The 24,611-nt window shown below is 31.7% G+C and overlaps 2 protein-coding genes across 2 annotated transcripts in view; one reads left to right on the forward strand and one right to left on the reverse strand.

The window, feature by feature from the left end:
• On the forward strand, nucleotides 1–24,216 carry LOC142329118 (gustatory receptor for sugar taste 64f-like). Its single transcript, XM_075373454.1, has 7 exons — nucleotides 1–186; nucleotides 4,747–5,002; nucleotides 17,203–17,465; nucleotides 21,470–21,624; nucleotides 22,539–22,704; nucleotides 23,225–23,314; nucleotides 24,148–24,216. Exons 1-7 carry the CDS (start codon nucleotides 1–3, stop codon nucleotides 24,214–24,216), a joined length of 1,185 nt encoding a protein of 394 aa, XP_075229569.1.
• The window catches only part of LOC142329181 (uncharacterized), a 14,165-nt gene continuing 13,338 nt past the window's right edge, over nucleotides 23,785–24,611 (reverse strand). The window contains exon 4 of the mRNA XM_075373574.1: nucleotides 23,785–24,572. Within this exon, the coding sequence (XP_075229689.1) occupies nucleotides 24,382–24,572 (191 nt within the window). The 3' untranslated portion in view covers nucleotides 23,785–24,381. The remainder of the gene's footprint in view (nucleotides 24,573–24,611) is intronic.

Consider the following 24,611-nt stretch of genomic DNA (forward strand, 5'->3'; position numbering starts at 1 on the left):
ATGGTTCTGGCAGGCTCATTTTATGCTTGTAAAGCAGACCAGGCAACCATACCTTATCAAAAGCCTGTTGGATATCCAAAAATACTGCCAGCAGTATGCTTTTCTTTCCAAACAACAGGTGGTGACATTAACAATTCTATGAATTTGTTCAGTGCTGGAGTGCCCACTCCAGAAACCACACTGGTGGTCAGTAATAACAATCTCTTCTACTATCTAATTCGTTGGAGGAAGAGCCTCTCAAAGATCTTAGAGAGATTAGGTAAAAGGACCTACAGGTTTGCCTGATTTTGGGACCATCATTATTTATGACACCTTCCATTCTGATGGGAAATGTGTCTTCCGAAAGATCCCACTGAAAAGGCATGTTATGTATTCGATAACCTTAATGGTAACATAAACAGCTTCTTATGAGTTATTAGATCAAACCCAAGAGGCTTGTTTAAGCCTCCTATTATCTCGATCGCTTGCAACACTTCTGCACATGTGAAATCCCGTATAGGTAGACATAAAGGAATCAGGCTATGTAAAAAGTCATAAATCTCTCCATCATCTGTTCCCTTCATCTCATTTAGGTGAAAGATCTTGGTTAGGTATTCAGCGAATAGTTCTGCCTTCTGACTGTCATTATGAGCCCATCCATTCTGTGTCCTTAAAATGAAATGAGAGCAAAGGTTGAAGAAGCCTCCTCGTGTTCTTCCACAATGAATGGTCATCTCTACTCAAAAGGGAAAGACTTTCCACGTAGTGTTTGAATGTCTCAGTTTTGATACTCTTTATCAGCTTTTTTAACATATGACCCCACACCTATTCATAGTTGTCCTATCCTCAGGCCTCCTGTATAAATTTCATCTTTTCCAAAATCTTGTTTTAGTTACAATAAGAATTCATTACCTCCGTTGGATAATCTGTGCCTTCCCCACCCCTATGCTTCCTGTAGGGAGTTGAATGCCAGGCTGCTTCCTGCATAATGAAGGTCAGTTGGGTAACATTATTACATCATCGACAACATTTGGGTATTTCAAAGTAAATGCTCCAGGCAGCCTGTCCACCACCCAGCTTCGATATGATTCTCAATCGGAGTTGTTGTTATTATGCAGTACATGGAATTCCTTCTTCTCTATAACCATCATGCTAACGTCCAGCATAAGTGGTAAATGATGAGATGAGGAATCATAATTATTCTCAATATTGATGTAAAAATAAATAAACTCCCAAAACGACATAAAAATCTTATAAGTCAGGCACCTTCATTACATATGTAGGCCAGCCATATCACATACTTTCTGCAATTGGAAAAAGACAGCAACAATGTGTTGATGCGTAGCAAAAGCATTGCACAATTTTGCAAGGGCAATTATTGATCTGTGGAAGATTTGCATGTCGGAATCCACAGTGCTTTGGTGCAATAATTGAATCTTCTCAAGATAACCTGTGATTGACAATTTTCTCCATTGGCTTACATAAAACAATCATAAGAGAAGTAAGGCAATAACTGGAGGCAATACACTTGTCTTCACCAAGCTTTAATACAGGAATCTTGGTGATCTCACATTGCAGCTTTGGAAAAATATCTTGCTTTATCAAAAAATGTTCTAAATATTTTAAGGGAGAATTTGAAATATGAGATAGCATGGTTGGGTGAAAAGTACCATTTCCAGGGGCAGTGTTGCAAGAGCTCTGCAGACCATGCTGTAGTTCTCTGACAAAAATTAAATGACATATTCAGTGGATTTAAAATTTCTCCAGACAATAGACAATTTATAAACTGAAATTCTTGCTTGTAGAAGCTAGCATGAAAGGAAAACAGAACATGTTTGCTTAAATATTGGTAACATCAACTGAAATCCTGTACATGACACCATTGTTAAAACAATCTTACGATAGGAGGTAATAGAACCAACCCATGAGTAGCTATCACTCTAAATCAAACTGTGGACATAGGTAGTGCTATGTAACTCATCAATAATAATTAAATAATTATTTGAATTATTTAATGTAGGAATATTCCTAACACTTATTTATTTTAGAACAACTAATAAAATTATTCCACACCAGTTCTTCTAAAAGTTGTTTCCAATAAAAATATGATGGAATTATACAGTAATAGAGTTGACTCAAATCTAGCTGAACAAATCTATTAAAACTAGTAATTATACAACACCTTATTGAAATTTCAATAGTCTCACATTTAATTTTTATAATTGTGTATAGATTATTCTGATGAAAACTGAAATCTGATATAAATTTTTAGTACAAAGGGGTGAATTTTAACTTGGTGTATGTTACTTAAATACACACTTGAGTCTTTATGAGCTAAACCTTCTCGCTAAATTTAACAAGGTCAATTTTTTTTATTACAAATTTGATAATTTGATAAAATTGATAATTTTTATGGAAGTTAACAAAAAAGCTGATTGCAATAAAAAAAATCAGTTGTTGAAATTATTATAAAAATTGGTTTTTGATAAATTATCGTTTTTTTCTGTAAAAGTTTTATACAAATTTAGTTATAAAAATTAGGTTTTTTATAGATTAGCTTGTCAAACTTTACACTTACTTTAGGTACTTGTCAAGAAATTAAGAGGAAGGTAAAGGACACTGGCTTTAATATAACTCTAACTTCAAATTTATTTTTAGAAAACCCATTGTTAAATTAGGCTTTGTTGTTTACTTTTTACAGAATTCAATTTCAGGGACTTTGGATTCTTACCAGTTTTTTAGCTTTTCTATGTGATGGCATCATTTGGATTTGTAGGTCACTTATCACAACATTACAGGAAAAAATATATGCAATATATACAGGTGTATTGAAATATCTTCTACAATTCAAGTTTTTTTGTTTAAATTTGGATGATTTATTGTTCCAAATGTGATTTCATCTGAAAAATTTATTTTACAAAAATTATTTTTTTAAGAGAATTTAAAACTTGTAAATATAGTGTTGGCTCATCTATGAAACTACCTGTTTTATTAATAACAATCTTAAAACTGACAGTTATAATCTGTAATGTATAAATAAAGTAGTAATTAATTTATACAGAATGATGAGTAAGGTCAGGCAGGCACAGTACATGTCTAATAAATGTATTTTGTCTATTTCTATTTGTTTATGGTTAATCTATTACTTGACTGCTTGTCATCTCTTCTTTCTTTCCATAAAACTGACAGTCTTATGTATTGATAAGATAGAATAAATGCACTGTCACTATTCACTATTAATAACTGAAAAAAACATTATTCTTTCAAACCATTTTGACAAATAAATCAATGATTGATTAAGATTAGTAAAAAATAAATTTTCTACTATAGATTTCTCATCTTTTTTATGTGTAAATATTGTATCTTCTTAGAGCTCACACCTTCAGTTTATTACTTCTAGGTAAAAATTAACTAATAATAAATAATTTAATCAATTAGGACAATTTGTTTTGGAATATCATAGACATGATGCATTATTTCAAATCTGTAAGTATAAAACAATTTACTTCCACTATTTTTTTTTTAAATTATTAGACTTTATTAAAATAAATAGAGAAAATATTTTTATTTTGTCGTTAAAATAAAAAAAAGTTTCTCAAATTGCTAAATCCATATTTAATATTAATAAATTTAAAAAATATTTCTTGTGTTAAAATACTTTACTTAAGTCGTAGCTGCCTACGCTTTAAATCAACTTTCTTCAGAGACTACCACCACTAAGAGGGTAAATGTTTTCATTTTACAGGAACATGGTGCAGGTGATGTCAACTATCATCATCAGTTTTTGACAAACATAAAACTTTTATATAATTTTTTTCTTTTTGCAATATACTATCACAAAATACCTTTTGTTGTTAGTATGATCATTTCAGACATTACATTTAACAAAATATTGTTGACAAAATTTGTTTTACTGATTAACTGACCAAAGAGAAAGTGAATTAACTTTTTAAAAATAAATATGGTTTAGTATTGAAAAATAATTCTAGTTTTTTCTATACTTCTCCAATTTAATTAATTATTCATATGTTTGTTGTTCAAGAATATAACATTTTATGTTTTAATTTGAGCAGAAGAGTTATGTAATATTATTATTAGATTAAAAATGGTAGTTGAGTGTATGAAGTATGTACCCATACTTGTTCTACCATTAGTGTATTATCATTCTATTAGGTTGACCAGCATAAATTGTCAACTTGATGATTATACGTCATAATCATTGATGTCAATGTATCATTATACAAATTGATTATTTTTCTAATAAACTGAATCCATTTTAAAAATAATGGAAGATCTTTTTTCAAAGTCAGAGGGTTTACAATCATAAGAGGTAATGGCAATGATTATGATCACAATTAAAAATTAAAAAAGGTTTAATAAAAGTAAGACTATATGTATATATATGTATATATATATATATATGTGTGTGTGTGTGTGTGTGTGTGTGTGTGTCTTGTTATATTTAAGATTTGATTTAGTTTATCATAAAATTAATAATAAATTTACAACAAAACCAATGATAAAAAATAAAATTGTTAATTAAGTATAATAATTAAATGGATAAAATTATTTTGAGGATACTTATTTTTTACATCTGCATTTTTACAAAAAAAGTTTACTACAGTTATTCTTTTGTTAATTCTTCATTTGTTTTCTTGTTAATTTACTTTTAATATTCTTTGTATTATGAGACTTATGTTGATGATGTTGAAATTAATTAACAATTTGCTGTGAATGTGGATAAAATTATTTAACTCCTTATTTCAGGTGAAAATATATCCAAAGAGTTATAATTTAGAAGATATGAAGAAAATGAGTGAACGAGAACGAGAAAGGTTTAGTGATGCAATGAGAACATCACTAATATTGGGTCAAATAACATGTCTTGCACCAATTTGTAACAAATTTTCATGGTTCAGTATTAGAGTAATTGTAGCTATTATCGCATTAGCAGGAGAAATTTTTATGACAGTAATAAGTATGATGTGGATTTACAGTAATGGAATCAGCATTTCTAAAGGAGGTTAGTTATTATAAATGCATAATTTCAATTTCCTTTTTCCTCAATCCAAGGGTTGGTGGATCCCAGTTTTCTTAGGCCAATTCCAATCCTCGGTGTCCTTAGTTCTGCGGCCCACCTACTACATTTGAAAAAGGCCTGCTTGGCGTCGTCCCGTACACCGGGGAAATAGTGGCAGTCGGGGGACGACGATTTCCCTATGACACGTAGGTAAGCGCGGAATTACCCGTGATCCGTTAAAAACTGGGCCACGCAGAACTCCACCTCTCCATGCCTCCACTCCGTCCATGGTCTGACCAGAGGGATAAGCCTTGCGGTCCATCGTCCTATGGTCTTGTAATTCCAGGTCTCTTGCAATGGGAGAAATGCGCGAGTCCGTTCCTCCTTGGCAGTGGTCTCCCGGTCTTCGCCTGCCCGTCGCTTCCTGTAGGCTGCCTGGTGCTCCCTTGCCAAAAAAGTAATGGGTGTAATGCCGGCGACCACCAGTACAGCAGGCTCGGAAACCGTCCGATACGCGGAAACGACTCGCAAGGCCGCGATGCGTTGCGCCTGCGCTAGTCGCTTCCGGTTTCTTTCTTAATGCCTGGGTCCACACATCCGCCCCATATAACAGGACGGAATGCAACGTGCACATCAGCAGTCGCCTTCTGCTGGCCTTCGATCCGCTGACATTCACCATGAGCCGGCTGAGAGCGGTTGTGGCTCTCGCAGCTTTGTCGGCGGCTCTCCGAAGCTGTTCAGCAAAGTTGAGTTTTCGGTCAATCACCATATTTTGTGGTCGGCTTGGTCTCGACAAACTCTTCCCCGACCGGCAGTGGAGAGAGGGTGTCGATACGCTTGTTCGTTAGAACCACGAACTCCGTTTTTCTGAGGGCTATAAACAACCCATGGTTGTCCAGCTAGGCGCTAACTCTGTTCGTAGTTCGGCTGAGCCTCATTTGGGCGCGCAAATGGATGTTGCACATGTCGCGGTCTGCGACAAGTAGTGCAACGTCGTCAGCGTACCCAATCAACGCTGATTCTTCAGGAATCTCCAGTCTCAGCAAGCCGTCATAGACGGCGTTCCAAAGGTCGGGGCCAAGAACCATGCGCCGCCTCTGACGTGATCGCAGCCTGCCGCGATCTCAGAGATGAGACGCGGTTCCTCAGGTATGCGTCCACCATTCTTAGGAGGTATCGAGGTACGTGAAACAAATGCATCAGAGCCCGAATCACATCGCTGAGAGTTGAACGCGTTTTTCACGTCCAAAGTAACGCGAAGGACCACACGGCGCGAAAAGTGATTGTAGTTCTCTGCCGCACTGCCTCAACAACCTGTTGGACTGCCTGCATCTAGGGTCGACTGACCCTGCCGGAAACCGTACTGGTTGGGTGGCAGGCCACCTGCCTGATTCATCACCGCAACCAGTCTTTTCTTTAATAGCTTCTCCAATACCTTCCCAGCTGTGTCAAGCATGCACAATGGGCGGTAGGAGGACGGCGACTCTGGGTCTCCTTTGCCCTCGAGAATCAACGCAAGATGTGCGGTCTTCCATCTGACGCTGAAAGCCCCAGGTTCCAGAATGCATTACACATGTCTAGATGCAGACGGAGCCTGCAGCGCCCCATCAGCTTGAGCACCTTGCTCGAATAATATTATTAACAATATTTTTTATTTTATTTCTTAATTTTACTTCCTTGTACGAAGTAAAGGAAGTGTGTGATCAAGAAAAATTTCGGTTTTCTGATTTCAACGGAAATTTCCATTTTGACTCGTTTCGCCGTGACGTCTGTATGTACATATGTATCTCGCATAACTCAAAAATGATTACCCGTAGGATGTTAAAATATTTGGATTTAGGACTGTTGTAACATCTAGTCCTGTACCTCCCCTTTTTACTGCAATCAACTTCACCAAAAATGTCATTTGGATTTTGGACTTTTTCTTAACTGCAGTAATAGGCCCATTGAGAGATTTTCAACAATATATCATAAGTGGTAGTTACTTTCATTGGTTCCAGAATTATAGCCAAATAAAATTTTAATTAATGAAATATTTGGATTTTAGGGGAAGGTTTGAATCAGACTTCATCTCCTTCTTTTATAACTTTTTTTTCTTAGTTTAAATAAATTGATTTATTAACAATTATTAAACTCATTATACATTTTTTTTTTTTATAAATAATAATTACAATAAAAAAAAATAATAAAGAAATATCAGAAGTTGTTAATGAAATAAAATTTTATATACTTTTCATTTTAAAAAATTGTATATATGTAATTTAATAGGCGTACAAGACACGTGGTGTCCACATCAGATTTTTTATTTTACTTTGTACAATAGAACAGCCAAGCCTTAGTTTTTTTTTGTTTTTTTTTTGTCATCAGTCATTTGACTGGTTTGATGCAGCTCTCCAAGATTCCCTATCTAGTGCTAGTCGTTTCATTTCAGTATACCCTCTACATCCTACATCCCTAACAATTTGTTTTACATATTCCAAACGTGGCCTGCCTACACAATTTTTCCCTTCTACCTGTCCTTCCAATATTAAAGCGACTATTCCAGGATGCCTTAGTATGTGGCCTATAAGTCTGTCTCTTCTTTTAACTATATTTTTCCAAATGCTTCTTTCTACATCTATTTGCCGCAATACCTCTTCATTTGTCACTTTATCCACCCATCTGATTTTTAACATTCTCCTATAGCACCGCATTTCAAAAGCTTCTAATATTTTCTTCTCAGATACTCCGATTGTCCAAGTTTCACTTCCATATAAAGCGACGCTCCAAACATACACTTTCAAAAATCTTTTCCTGACATTTAAATTAATTTTTGATGTAAACAAATTATATTTCTTACTGAAATAGCTTAGTTTAGCTTGTGCTATTCGGCATTTTATATCGCTCCTGCTTCGTCCATCTTTAGTAATTCTACTTCCGAAATAACAAAATTCTTCTACCTCCATAATCTTTTCTCCTCCTATTTTCACACTCAGCGGTCGATCTTTGTTATTTCTACTACATTTCATTACTTTTGTTTTGTTCTTGTTTATTTTCACGCGATAGTTCTTGCGTACGACTTCATCTATGCCGTTCATTGTTTCTTCTAAATCGTTTTTACTCTCGGCTAGAATTACTATATCATCAGCAAATCGTAGCATCTTTATCTTTTCACCTTGTACTGTTAGTCCGAATCTAAATTGTTCTTTAACATCATTAATTGCTAGTTCTATGTAAAGATTAAAAAGTAACGGGGATAGGGAACATCCTTGTCGGACTCCCTTTCTTATTACGGCTTCTTTCTTATGTTCTTCAATTATTACCATTGCTGTTTGGTTCCTGTACATGTTAGAAATTGTTCTTCTATCTCTCTATTTGAACCCTAATTTTTTTTAAATGCTGAACATTTTATTCCAGTCTACGTTATCGAATGTCTTTTCTAGGTCTATAAACGCCAAGTATTAGTAATGCCAAGCCTTAGTATATTGTGTAATTAACATAGCCAAACATATAATACTTATATACACTTAATGTTAATATATACATACAAAAGTTTTTTCAAATGAGAGTTAATCTTCTCAGAAGGGTAGGTTAAAAAATAACCTACTCTTCTTCATAATTAATGGCTGTAGTAATTTTTGTAGTTAGAGAGAAAATACCATGATCAGAATAAAAATAGAAATATTTATAATATTTTGTCACGTCAACAATAGGCTTATGCCTTTTTATAGTTACTAGATGATAAATGAATTTTGTAGTGTATGAAAAATGCTACGCCTTACCAGGATTTGAACCCAGGACTTCTGGATGAAAGTCGATGCACCACCACCCCCCATGGAGGTCAGCTTAATGGAGAGAGAGGAAAAAACAGAGAACTTTAATTTGCTTCACCCATTAATCAAGGGAAAAAAGAAGAAAATGACTATTTCATAATAGGGGGATGACGTATAATTAATTTAAACATAATTATTTACTCTCATTATACATTTTTAATAAGATATTTATTTGATTGGCTTACTATATTAATGACTTTTTACAGGAGTTGTATTTTTTTTTGGATGTGCATCTATTTCAATGTTATTATTCATTAGACTTGCATTTAAATGGCCAGAATTGATGAGACATTGGTCACAAGTTGAAAACAACTTTATCTATTTGCCACATCTGAAATTAAAGTGTACAGGAATAACAGTAGTTTTATTAACATTTTCGGCATGTATGTTATTTATTCTTAACTTTATATTAAATACCATAGTTTAATATTTATTCTAAATGATTTACTGTTAAATTTAAAGTAGTCTAGTTTAAATGATTTACTATTAAGGATCAATTTATATTGTTTTAATATGATATACCTATTGATGAACAGCAGACCTGTATGATAAAACTAAAATTGAATATATTTTTGTCCATCGCAGTTAGTGATGGAAATCACTCAAAACTATAAGCTTTTAATATGATAAATTGAAACAAATTTATAAATATAATGTTTTGAATAATTTATTTCAAAATATTATTAGTTGTACATGTGACCATCTTCAGCTAGCGCTGTTGTTAACATCTTGGCATTAGCTAATGATAATGCTAGAAGTTTATTTTGAGTTAGTCTGACATGTACTCAAAATATAAGCCTACAACAGTAATATATTAAATGAACAAACACAATTCAAATTGAAAACACTTTGTAATTACATTCTAAATACATGTCTACCTAACTTGAGAAAGTTTGATAGTTTCATGAAAAACTTTGCCCACTCCTCTTTACCCTCCAAATTAGATTTTTGAAAAATTGTGAAATATATATAATTTTATTTTCAAAGGAGGGTCTAAATAGCAGTTTTCATGAATGTAACACCTTCAGTTACTGAAATATAGAATTTTTATGAAAATCATTGCCCCAGCCCCTTTAGATCACCAAATTGGATTTTTGAAAATTGATGAAACATATTTCAATTTGATTTTAAAAAAGAGTGTAAAAATAAATTTTTATGATTGTCACAACTCCTGTACCTATGTGTAAAATTTTCATTAAAGATTTGCCCCTCTTTTCACTCCATTATAGATGGAGTTTACCAAAATCCTTCTTAGTGAATTCAGTCATGACAAATCAATGTACCCTCCAAAATTCATGTACCTAGGTTAAGCAGTTTGAGCCTTGCATTGGTGACTCTGTCAGTCATGAGCCTTTATTTTATACATATTACTACATATATATATATGTCACTAATTCAGTGACAATGTGATTATGCCAGAGAAAACATCTGTTCATGACATGATCATGATACCCTATGCTCATTACTGAACAACTGAAAAATTGGAAGACATGTCAAAGACAACCAGTGTTTCACTTTAGATGAACGTAGTGATAAATTTCTCCTGTAAGTTCACAGTCGCTATTACACAAAATTGTGACTGCCTAAATTAAAATTAGTGCAAATTAAAATTTGCACCAGATCGGTCTCAAAAATTTTGACAATCACAAAAAAAACACATGTTTGTTGCTCTGTCATTTCTGAAGCAGTACCTTGGAGATGGCGATGAAATGATGGATCCATATTGACTGGTGATGAAACGTGGCTTTTGCAACAACAGAGAATAAATGTCAATCACTTCAATGGTATCATTTTCGATCGCCTTCAAATACAAAAAAATTCAAACAAAATATTTTTAAAACACAAAGTGATGGCCACAAACCACAATAACTACACAGACTTAGTGTGTGAGTTTATGCCTCACGAAGAGATAAATAATGTTAAATTTTATTCGGAACTTTTGATGAAACTTTGTTGCTTAATTCAAAATCAGTGGCATGTCTTTTGACTCGTGGATAATGTTTGCTTCATGACAATGCACGTCCACATGCTGCAAAAAAACTTGTGGACTTCTCAAAGGTTTCAGTGGGGTGTTTTTGATCATCCTCTATACTCTTCAGATCTTGCCTCAAGCAATTTCCACCGATTTACAAAATTGAAGAAGTTTCTCGGCAGGAAGTGCTAAGAAAGTGATAAAGTCATCACACAGCTGTTCATGAATGGCTTAATGGAGTATCAGCAGATTTTTGACAATGGCATACAAAAACGAGTGCCATGGATTTGACAAATACTTGAATTTAGGAGATGATTATGCAGGAAATAGCTTAAAAAATTTTAATTGTGATGCATGAGTTAAAATAAATACAATTTTTTTTTGTCTTGTCATTTGACTGGTTTGATTCAGCTGTCTAAGATTCCCTATCTAGTGCCAGTTGTTTCATAGTTGCCCTATCTAGTGCCAGTTGTTACCTTGTACACCCTACATCCCTAACAATTTGTTTTACATACTCCAAACATTGCCTGCCTGCACAATTTTTCCCATCCATCTGTCCCTCCAATATCAAAGTGATTATTCCAGGATGCCTTAATATATAGCCTATTAGTCTGTCTCTTCTTTTAACTATATTTTTCCAAATGCTTCTTTTTTCATCAATTTGCCACAACACCTCTTCGTTGTCACTTTATCCACCCATCTAATTTTTCATTCTCCTATAGTTCCAAATTTCAAAAGTTTCTAATCTTTTCTTCTCAGGTACTCTGATTGTCCAAGTTTTGCTTCTATATAAAGCTGCACTCCAAATTTATAATTTTAAAAATGTTTTCTTGATGTTTAAATCAATTTTTGATGTAAGCAAATTATATTTCTGACTGAAAGTTCATTTCACCTGTATTATTCAGTATTTTATATCGCTCCTGTTTTGTACATCTTTAGTAATTCTACTTCCCAAATAACAAAATTCCCCTACCTCCACAATCTTTTATATTCACTGGTCCATTTCACTATTTCTACTACATTTTATTACTTTCAATTTATTCTTGTTTATTTTCATGTGGTAGTTATTACATAGGACTTCATCCACGCTAGGACTTCATTCATTGTTTCTTCTAAATATTTTTTACTCACAACTAGAATTACTATATCATCAGCAAATTGTAGCATCTTTATCTTTTCACCTTGCACTGTTACTCGGGATCTAAATTGTTCTTTAACTGCTAGTTCTATGTAAAGATTAAAAATTAATGGTGATAGGGAACATCCTTGTCTGACTCCCTTTTTTATTACAGATTTTTTCTTATGTTCTTTGATTATTACTGTTGCAGTTTGGTTCCTGTAGTTAAGAGTTAGCAATTATTTTTCTATCTCTATACTTGAACCCTAATTTTTTTATAAATTCTGAACATTTTATTCCAGTCTATGTTATCAAATGTCTTTTCAAGTTTATAAATGCCATTTGTGTTGGTTTTTTTTATTTTAATATTCCTTCTACTATTAATCTGAGCGCTAAAATTGCTTCCCTTATCCCTCAATACATTTTCTGAAACAAAATTGGTTTTCTCCTAACACTTCTTCCAGTCTCCTCTTAATTCATCTGTGCAGAATTCTAGTTAAGATTTTTGATGCATGAGTAGTTAAGCTAATTGTTCTGTATTCTTCACATTTATCTGCTTTTGCTTTCTTTGGTATTATGACAATAACACTCTTTCTGAAGTCTGATGGAACTTCCCCTTTTTCATAAATATTACACACCAGTTTGTATAATCCATTTTATCGCTTCCTCACCTGCACTGTGCAGTAAATCTGCAGGTATCCCGTCTATTCCAGAAGCCTTTCTGCCATTCAAATCTTTTAATGCTTTATTATATTCAGATCTCAGTATTGTATCTCACTTTTCATCCTCTTCAACTTCCTCTTCTTCCTCTATAACACCAGTATTTCTTAACTGTTGACAGTTCTTGTTACCTTCTTCATCATTAGCATTTTTATACTTTCTACATTCATCCATCAGCTGCAATATATCCTTTGACATCCAAAGTTCTCTACCAGTTTTCTTTGTTTTGCCTAAGTTCGCTTCTGCTGATTTAAGAAATTCCTTTTTAACATTCTTCCATTCTTCTTCTTCTTCTATATTTTCTACATTATCGGTTTTACTCAGACTTCTTGCGATGTCCTCCTCAAAATGCTTCTTTACCTCCTCTTCCTCAAGCTTCTCTAAATTCCATCAATTCATCTACCCCAATCTAAATTTTATTATCACTAAATTATGGTCGTGGTGCAATTATACCGTAAGGAGAACATGTATATAAATTTTCATCAATTTGATCTTAAGTAGTTTTTGTACGGCATTGAGACAGTCAGGACATGCAGGACATGTTCTTTATATATATATATATATATATATAAAGTGTGTGTGTGTGTGATTGGATAGAGAGAGACTTGAAGTACTATTTTCTACTTAATTATAACTTCTACTACTTAATTTTCCAACAATATAGAGAAGGATTAACAGGAGTAAAGTAGAAAGACAAAGTGTACAGATTGTGACCAGAATGATTGAGAAATCACCTATTAAGTAATAAATTAAACTGATATACTTAGGATTAGAAATCCAACATCTAAATGATAGATGTTGTGACCAAGATAACTCAATATCTTGGTCACTAACTTTTTCATGCATTAAACATTTTGACTCAAAATTTGTCACAAAAACATTTTTTATTATACGTCACTTTTTTTACCTTCAGATTTTTGACGTGAAACGACTTTAAAGTCACATCGAAACATATGGGTACCAGAACAGAAATTTCATTCTGCCTTAATAACTCCTTTACTATTACTCTCAGAGACGAAAATACGGTGTCATTTTATAACTTACATGGTCAATTCGCCGATACGACTTTGAGTTTGCGTCACTGGCGAGCGGGTTGATGGTGAGGGGGCACATTGCAGATCGGTCAATACTAGCGCTCTCGCTCATTTCCATTCCGTGCAGCTCACGACTTAGTCGTGATAGCGCAGTGATTCGTGTGTTAGTGTTTAGAGTTTGTCGAGATAGATCGATTTAAGTAGTAATAAATGTATTTTGGACAATACTTAAGCGTAAAAAATTAAAGTAAGCATGTGAAAAAGTATAAAAATTCAATACATCAGCCTCAGCCTGCGCAAAAGCCAACCGGAAATATAAATTACGCATATATTTTTGAAAGGGGATTATATAGGCTGGTACCCCAATGTCCGGTGCCGAACGAGCGAGATTGTTTCGGTAGCACCGCAAAGCTGGCACGGCGCGCTCAGTGAACGACGCCCTCGGCGCGAGCATCTCTACCATTGCTTATTATGCGTTGTATACTTCTTACTTCTCATATCAAAGACCAATGTTGAACAAAATTATCGTCGAATATTAGTCGAAACAAATATCATGTACCATTTAGTGTCTGTTTTATATTAAAATTAAATTTATTACGCAGTCAATGTTTAATTTTATTTCAATCCAATACGCTAAAACTGACTCGCTGACATACAGATCGACTAGTTTATCTGTATAGTTGGCCAAATGAAGGAACTAAAATTTTCCATTGGAGACTTTCAGTTTTGTTAAAAAAATACGATGGTGACTCTGCCATTTAACACTACAGAAAAGTTGGTCGGTCTGTAGCTCGGAGGAACTTTATCCAAGGTCTGTAACATTTCACGTTAAACCAACGGCAGTGCCCCCCGACACAGCTCACCCGATTTTTTATTTCTAGCATCCACTGAGTCTATTTCACCTTTTTCTATTAAATAAGAATTTTTCTATTTCCTTTATTTATAATAAAATTTCTGTAAACTGATGTGAATAAAACTTAAGGAGTACAACTTCTTTTGAAATAGATAAATATAGAGTAATTCAGGAGTAATGGGAAATAATTTGGAAACTGATCCTAGAGCTTGAGATAAAGAAAAAGTTTACATAAACATGTCCGAAACGCTTATCCAGTTACAGCTAGCGAAAAATTACATCCGGATTTCAGTTCCCCCAGTGAAATTTGGTTATTATTAAAAATTTTAAGGTGTTGTAAGGGGTAAAATTGACAGTTTCTTATGTTTTTTGACCCGAAAATCAAATAAAGCAGGTCCCAGAACTGTATAAAAATTTTCTCATAGTTTTCATGATATCCAATATATAACAAAATAATCTAACACAAAAAATACGTTTTTTTAGGTTTGGAGTACATTAGCTTTGTTAAACTAAAATAAATGCATAAATTTTATTATCAGAACTTGAGAATGTAATTCCGAGAAAATTTATTTAATAAAGTCTACAAAAACAAAAGAATAGTCAACCTTTATTATTAAAAACAAAACTTAATAGAAAAATGTTATGAATTTGTAAAAATTATAAACAGTCGTTATTAGCAAAATAAATTTAGGCCTTTAAAAAAAATATATATTTTTAAAACTTTTAAAAAAAATACTCATTGTGTTTTATATTGTATTAATTTACAATAAATATATTTTATGTTTCATACAAAAGTAAATAAACCTATTTCTTTAAATTTATTTCTTTAGATGTCTTGCAGGAATTGAACTTATTTACCAATTATTTCCTCTTATCCCTGAGCAGGCTGTGAATCAATTAAAAATATTCATAGATCTGGAAAACCTTTGAATGGAACATTTAAAAAATGTTGAATGTCTCTAATCCTCTTCTGGACTACAGTAGTGATTTTATTTTTCCTCCTTTGATTTTACTCATTAACCAGATTTTTTCTTAACTATTTACTATTCCTTCGGTAAACAAGCTGAAAAACAACAGAGTGACTAGAGCTTTATCCTCACTTCTTTCCATAACAAAGCTTGACTTTCTTTATCATCTACTCTAACCACAGCTGTTTGATGTTTATGAGTTATAAATAATTCTTTCTAAATATTCCAAACTTTTAATCTTTAAATTTTGAATTTAATTACATTTCATATTATTGAATGCTTTCTCAAGAATAACAAACTGATTGATTAGTTCTCCTTTAGCCTACTACCTTTCAAGATTAATCTGATAGTTAAAATTACCTATTTTATCCTAATGTATTTTTATAAATCCATATTGGACTTCATAAACTATTAATTTCACCATGCATTTGAATTATGTATAAATTATTTTTATTACTATATTTAATAACTGGAACACATAAGGTCCAGACAGAAAATTACGAGAACTACTGTTTTACAACAGTAATTCTCGTAGATTTCTGTTCCAGCTTTGTTTGAAAATTGAAATTATTTTTATACTTTTATTGAAGAATTAAAATTCAATAAAAAATAATTATAATGTAATAAACAAGTATTATTTTTCATAAATTAAAAAATTAAGAGTATTATTAACAGACTGAAAACCTCCTTTAAAGTTGTTGAATAAAGAAGTTACTTTGATGCAATTCCCAAAAAAGCCTAATTGTTGTAAGGATTACTTACGTTTCTCTGTATTAATAGGAAGGAAAGTATACAGGGATAATTGTATCAAGTAGCATAAATTCATCATGAAGAGAATTTCTTATATGTATTCATATATACCTATACAAATATAATTTTTATTTAAATTTTAAATCCAACACTCCAAAAGAAGACATTACATTATAAAGACTGAATAAGTACTTACCATAGTACTTTATTCCAGTACTTGGATAAATAGAGAGCATAGTAACTGATATTTTTTGTTATTGCTAACCTGAATTCAAATCAAAGTTATTGATTTAAGTAACTTTTAATGAGTCTAATACAAAAAAAAAAATAAAAATCAACCTTTCTAAAAATTTATATTATGTTTCTAATACTTTCGGTCATTTTACCCTCACAAGAGAAATTTTTTTCTAGTTTAAAGCATTAAAATTAAAAACATAAATAAAAAAATATTAAAATCATAACAACTGGTCATCATTGTATAAAAGTAATTACATCTGTTACATAAGCATGTCTTAGTTGTTATCAACTCTCAATTGTTTGATTGTCAAACAACAGGGAGTTTTTAATTTTAATGTTTTAAATTAGAAAAAAAAATTTCTCTCCTGAGGATGGTCAAATGATCAAAAGTACTAGAAACATAATACTAATTTCATAAACCAATGTTGCTGTTTGAAAAATTTAATTCAACATTTAATGAACCAATTATTTATTGATTTGAATGCAATTATTACTATAATAGAATGATTTATAGTTGAATTTTAAAATAAAATTTTGACTCCTAAGGTTTAATTAAGAGCATTCTCTAAGGAGTAGTTGTATAATACTTAACTCTAATTTGACTTACAATCTGAGTTAGTAAAATTCAAAACAAGTATGCTTGTTAAATTCCATATTTCATAACACATTACTTATGTATCCATAATTATGTCACTTGCTATATATTTATTTCTATTTGTTTTATTTTTCTTCCTTTTCAGTTGAATACTTGTTTGAATTACTATATGGAATGATGACCTGTTATAGTGGTCAAGAAATATTACGTCTTTATGCACAAAAAAAATTTCCACAGTTTTTTGAGATAATGCCATATAGTACTTGGCATGCTCTTCCAGTTATGTTTATTAATTCAGTTGCTACGCTGGGGAACAGTTTCACTGATCAATTATTAATATTGACTACAATGGCTTTAGGTGATTTATTCCAAAGTTACACAACAAAGATGAAGGCACTTCAAGGAAAGGTACTTATATCTATTTTGTCTTTTTCTTTTTTATCTGTATTATACGAGGATTGTTTTTTTCAAGATCCGATCGGTCACGAAATTAAAACCACAGTGAAAATAAAAACTTTTTTATTTGTAACAAGTAATTACATAGTTACGCTATTTCTCTACATAGTCGCCATTCCGATTTAGACATTTGTCGTAGCGTGGTACCAACTTTCCAATACCCTCGTCATAGAACGGAGCCGCCTGTATTTTCAGCCATGTTTCTACGCTGTTCTGCAGCTCGATGTCTGTGCCAAAATGTTGTCCTCCTAGCCAGCGTTTCGTGTGAGCAAAAAGGTGAATATCGGATGGAACCAAGTCCGGGCTGTATGGTGGTTGTTCAAACACTTCCCAACGAAAACGCTGCAGGAGCTTCTTTGTTACAGCTGCAGTGTGCGGCCAAGCATTGTCATGGAGAAAGACAATGCCTGATGACAACATTCCTCTCCGCTTATTCTAAATTGCCCTTCATAGACGTTGAAGAGTCACGCAATATGAGGCTGCAGTGATGGTCGTGCCACGTTCCATGATTTCCACCAAGAGAACTTCATTCCGGTCCCAGAACACAGTAGCCATACACTTTCTGTTGGAGAAGGTTCACTTGAACTTCTTTGGTTTACTGGGAGAATGAGAATGCATCCACTGTTTGGATTGTTCTCTTGTTTCTTCAGTTTCGAAATGGACCCATGACTCGTCCCCTGTGACAATTTTGTTCAAAAAATCTTCTCCTTCATTGTAGTAGCGCTGGAGAAACATTAGGGAGCCGTCCATCTCATTGTTTTGTGATGGTCGGACAGCATCTAGGAATGAACCTATCTCGCACACAGTTTGCGGTACTGAAGTCTCTCACTCATAATGGTGTAGACAGCTGACCTTGAAATTTCAGGAAACGAATCGTTCAATACACAAATTGTGAGCCGACGATTTTCTCGAATTGCCTCATCTACTCGCTCAACGAGATCATCGGTTGACATTGGCTTCCTTCCCCGACTGCCTGCATCATGAACATCTGTACGTCCTGCTTTAATGTTCCTGCACCATTGTCGCACTTTGCTGTCACTCATTGAAGTTTCACCGTTCACATTACTTATTCGTCGATGAATTTCAGATGCATTACACCCCTCAGCCTGAAGAAATTGAATTACCGCATGCACTTCATACTTGGCGGAAGATGCTATTGTTGCAGACATGTTTACGTGCTAGGTGCGTGTTCAAAACTAAACGAAGTGACGCGGTGTGATTGAAGGCCATACTAGAGACGCAGCACAACGCATATGCGCAAAGGTTCATCGGATTTTTGCGCTGGTTTTTATTTCGCGACCGATCGGGCCTTGAAAAAAAATAACCCTCGTATTGAATAAAATTCAAATCAATATAAAAATAGAACACTTATTTGATATATTAATACAATTTATTTACAAATAAAATATGAGAATTCTTTCTAATGTAAACTAGAAATTAGTTTATACCATAATAATAAGATACTTTTTAATAAATTACATGGTTATTTAAAAACTATAATTTTTTTTAAAATCTTTACATATATTCATTAGAAGAATTGTTGGTATCTTTTATATTAATTTTAACATTTGTCATAATTTGTATCCATCATTACTTTCAAGTTGTTTCAAGTTATTTGGTTCAAGTATGTTAGGTGTAATTACCAAATGGTTGCAAGGAAGATTCTATAAAACACAGAAAAATTACACAGCCATACCAAAAAATCTTAAATAACCTGTGCCAAGCTTACTAAAGAATGCAAAGAGAAAATTGGTTTCCTATTTCCTTCTTCATCAAGTTGAATGTAATACTATATATAAGCATGCTAAAGGCGTCAGAATGCAAATGATATTCACTTCTGCAAGTGAAATTTTAGTTTTGGGAGCCACAGCAAGTGTCTATATCCAAACATCATCACTAACTACTGTAAGAGAAAGAAATCCTGATTACTTTCACAGCCAGATGTTTTATATGAATTACAGCCATAAGAAAGACTTAGATAGATTGTGTAAAAAAATGAATTAATTTTCTATTTCTGTTGGATAAAATGTATTATAACACTATGTTCACTTAACAAGGTATATTTAATGTTTATAGTTAATTAAATCTACATACCAATTACTTTGTATTAATAAGAATAACAGGTATTATTAATTTATGTTTACTTTCTGTAAATTAAATTATTCATGAATTCATATTATTTATTGTAATGTTTATTTTAGTACCGTTAGGTTATTGTCTTCATTAAAGTGTTCTATAACTGATGATATTGGCGGTGTTGTATGCCTTAAAAATGGGTAAAGTGGAATAAAGATTATGTTATGAACTTTAATGAGCTTAAAGATTCAACTTTAACTGATCAAAAGAGTAAAAATCCAGGACTAAAATATACCCAATTGCTTGATCGCATCTTTTTCCATGACAATCAGTTGAAAGAATAAGACTTTCTTGTAAATTACAATATTATTTCATCAATTTTGATTAGCACAGATGATTTAATCTAAAAATCAAAATGTATCAAAAGACATAACAGGGAAAATCTAGTTATTAAAATATGTAGCACAATTAATACCTAATATAAAGATTTTCTGACAATATTACTAGTAAATATGACACAAATATAAGACATTAGTAACTGACAAACAGGGGTTATTAAATAATAATTTGTACTTATACATTTATTGTACTATGTAAGAGGGTTGCTATTTATATTTCTGGCCTTGGCAACAGTAAGTGTTGCCAAGCGCCATGTGACGTTTCCATTGGAAACCTGACATTGTAGAACATGACCTTCTTCAGAACATTTTGTCATTTGAGCGTGATTTGTGTTGTTTACAGTAACTTAAAAAATTCATCTCTGGGAAAATGGAATAAACTCGTAAACACTTTAAGCACTTTCATGTGATTATTTTTTTAACTTTTGACGTGGATTATCAAGGCAAGAGTGCATCGATGAACTTAATTCTTTTTATGACAATAAAGCACCATCCTACAGCACTGTAAAAACTGGTATAATGAATTCAATCATAGCCGACATTTGCTTCAGGACAAATTCTGTGAAGATCGTCCAAAATTGGTTGTTGTGCCAGAAAACATCAATACTGTACGTGAACTTATAAAATAAGATCGTGTACTAGTACAAACAGAATTATTTTAAAAGTTGTAACTTGGAAATAAAATCAAAAAAAAAGTCTAAAAACTTAGTAAAACAGAAGGGATATTTTGATCAGACAGTAAAAAATACTTTTATACTAACTTATTCAGTTAATCATGCTAACATTCCTCAGCAGGCAGATTGATAGCGTTATCCACATACATGTCTAATTGAAATTTGGTAAAACCTACATAATGATAAATCTAATTCTAGGGAAATTAAATAACTAGTTTTATCTAATATCTGATATTAATAGCTGTAAAAAGAATTTCCAATGAGCCTTGTATAATTAGTTTTCCAATTGGTGTTCTGCCTGGAGACAGGTATCTTATTCCACCGCTGTTTCCATCCATTTCTGTTTCAAGCTTTATCCTTCATCTCCTTGTAATTTCCAATCTTCACTTCATCTATCAGCTTTATCCTTCTTCTTCTTCATTTTTTCTCCTTCTACTGATCCTTCCACTGCAGTTGACAAGATTCCACTTCTTGTAACCACATGTGCTAATCAGTTTCCTTTTTTTCATTTACTTCAACCATAAGTGCTCTTTCTTGTTTAATCCTATTCATTACTACATCATTCTTTATCAGTAAGATAAATTGTTAAATTTAAAAATTGACCTTATTCTTAAACAGATTCCAAAAAACATTGTAAACTTAAATAAGCACCCATAAGTAGTAAAAGATCATAATAACTTAAGGAAAGACAAAGTAAAAATCACATTTACACTCAGATACTTAATCATAATTTATGAATAGTGACTGATAATTGGACAAACTATGACAGATTTTTTTTTGTTTTTGTTTATATGAAATATATAACAAGAGAGCAAATCCAAATACATGGAAAGTGTTGAGATCAGATTACATACAGTTGTATGATTTAACTAAAAGTCTTGATGATTGTGTCTCACATCAAGTACTAATGTCTTGTGCTTTGTATGTATATATAATACTGGTAGAAATGCATCATGGTTTAATGTAAGTATGATTTATTAATTTATTTATTTAGTCTTAACAATTACAGGCTGATTGGTGCTAATTACAGAGGTCTTTTTTTTATAGCTGAGAAATTAATTTTTCTAACATGTGAATCTTCTGCAATCAATGATTTGGATAACTGAATTGATATCAAATTAATTACCTTGCCTTTTCCAGTTGAATAACTTAATTTCACATCACTTACGCCAATAAATGTAACAGTATTTTTTTTTCTGATAACTTCACCTTTGCCTTTTTAATTTATGTTTCTATTCTTCTAGTTCTTTTTAATTTTTCTCCAAAAGAAAATATATCATAATTTTTTTTTTATATGATTAATCTTTATTGCAGAATTTTTAAGTTGGGTATCTCTGTTGTAAAGAGCTGTTTTCAGATAACACATTTTCTTTCAACACTAATAATAATTTCTCCAGTTATTAGATCAAGAAAAAATATATAGCTGCTGCACGTAATTAGTGACTCAGCAAGAATTTTTTTATTTATTGTTAGTATACTAGCATACTATTTTCTTATAATTTACAAGCTGGTCTCGATATTTTCCACAACAGAGCTAATTTTTTAATCCAAATTATGCTTACAACATTTGAATTATCAATTTCAATAATTCAAGCATATGTATTTTCGTAGGCTAGGAATCTATGAATTTTTTTTTTAAGGTGTAGATTTATATAGTAAATAAATAAATAAATATGTTTCTCTGACTGATAAGTAAGAATACATTTTATAGATCATGTCAGATTTCATCCTAATATTTATGTAATCCATATTATAAAATAGTACAATATATATAGATTATCTAATAAAAACATTAAGTCTTCATGTCATTACTATATTTAAACACATTATTTAAAAATAATAATTGAACTAATTAATTGTTACATCATTGTTTACAGTTCAATGGTTAAAGAAAAAGGTGAACGTATTTACTTGTTGATATCATTTTGTGTTTCTTTACTTAAGATTTGTACAATATGTCTGTGCAGTATTAGAGTTCATGAGCAAAGTAAATTACCATTAAAAGTTTTATACTCAGTACCACCATCTTCATACTGTAATGAGGTAAGCATTCATACTTTAGAGACTGAATAGATAGATAACTAAAACACACATAAGTAATTAATCGGGCTGTGGGTTTGATTATCAATTTAACAAACCATTTTTTCACCTGAAAAAAATATTCTTGTTGCTCATAATACCATCTAAGTGAATGTGTGATTTAAATGATGTTTGTTCATTTAAAATGTTGTTTTTGTGCATTTCTGTAGTTTGAGTTGCTCAACTGTGTCCAGTTTTCATTTTTTGTTTTTATGGTACTGATGTTTATTAAATCTGATTTTTGGATAATCTATTTTCTGGAGGTTGTTCCCACCAGGAAGATAATAATAGTGTTTGTTTATAGTCAGATTAAATCACATTTCTTTGAACAAGCTTTCAGTTTTATGAAGTGAATGAATTAAAGGATTCATTAATACCCAAATTGATAATGGATCAGAAATATATGTTTTTTTCTTTAAAATAATTTTGTGCAAGATTTAATACCTTAACTAAATGTTATTAATTACTTTTACTACCATTACAGGTCCAACTCCTTACTGCACAGGTATTAAAAAGTGAAGCTACCATAACAGGCAGTGGTTTCTTTTATATTAAAAGGCGTTTTATGTTAACTGTAAGTATTTAGGTTTTAATAACATTAAATAAAACTAATGAAACTGGTTTGAAATTTCAATTAATATTCATTTATTCAAGTTATATCATCCTCTTTTATTAGTTCTCATTTTTGTAGTTATGTATCAAATTTATTTAGGTACCTTTAGGTACAATATCCTTTAAATAAGATGACTTGATTTAGTTGTTAATTTACTCTCTTTTTACCTTTAATTTACACTTGTGTCCTGTTTTTCAACATTATAGATTATACGACTTTATAGACTACAAACTATATATATATATATATATATATATGTATCTCTATATATATACATACAGCATTCAAAAATATGATGGGTAATTTTTTTAAGTAGTGATTAGAAACTGATAAAAATTACAATAAAATTATTTGTAATTTAAAAAAATAAACAGTTTCCTGTAATGTTCATGACTCAGAGAGGAAGTTTTATAAAAAGTAAATATAATCAATATGCACACTCTAAATAATTAATGTTACTGTTCACAAAACCCCTCTTTAAAGTATTTTAATATTTAACTGTATTTGATAGCAGTTAATACATATAAACATAATAATAATAACACGAGTACATTCAAGAAGGTCTTAAAAACTTTAAATAACATCACTTGTTTATACACTGGCCAGCATTAGTAGCTGTTAAGAGTCTATAATGTTTGAATACTGAAATTTCTTATTACTTTAACAACTTATAGTATTAATTGTACACATTATTAGATGTTAGACATGTATGGAAGTTTACTTAATAATCTGTTCATAACTTTTTATTTATTTAAATTTACATCAGTATTTCTTTTTTATTCATTCTGATGTAGGTGTTTGGTACACTCATTACTTATGAAGTTCTTCTTCTACAACTGAAGGAATACACCAAAGAAATTTAAAGCATTTATTCTTAAAAAGACACATCAGGTGTGTTGGAAAAAACTGAATATAGTTTTACATAATGAGGTAATTTTCTTTAATGCTGTAAACAACACAATAAAATTTAGGAAGTTAACTATTATTGTTTATTTAAATAACCTTTAAAATCAAGTTTTCATATATTATTAATGTTTAGTAGAAGGTATTTTGGAAGGTAATCTTGGCAAATTGTAATCAATAGCAACACTTGATGGCTGTTTTGGAATCTGAGAAGGCTGCCTGCCCAATCTGTTATCATCTGGATTTGTGCTTGTTCCACCAGTGCTGCCACTTGGGGCTGTAGTAGTTGAAGATGTGCCAGTTGAACTTGTTAACCCTATGTTCAAAATAAATAAATTATTATTTATTAATAAAT

This window comes from Lycorma delicatula, chromosome 8, assembly GCF_047948215.1.
Source record: "Lycorma delicatula isolate Av1 chromosome 8, ASM4794821v1, whole genome shotgun sequence".
NCBI classification, from domain to species: Eukaryota; Metazoa; Arthropoda; class Insecta; order Hemiptera; family Fulgoridae; genus Lycorma; species Lycorma delicatula.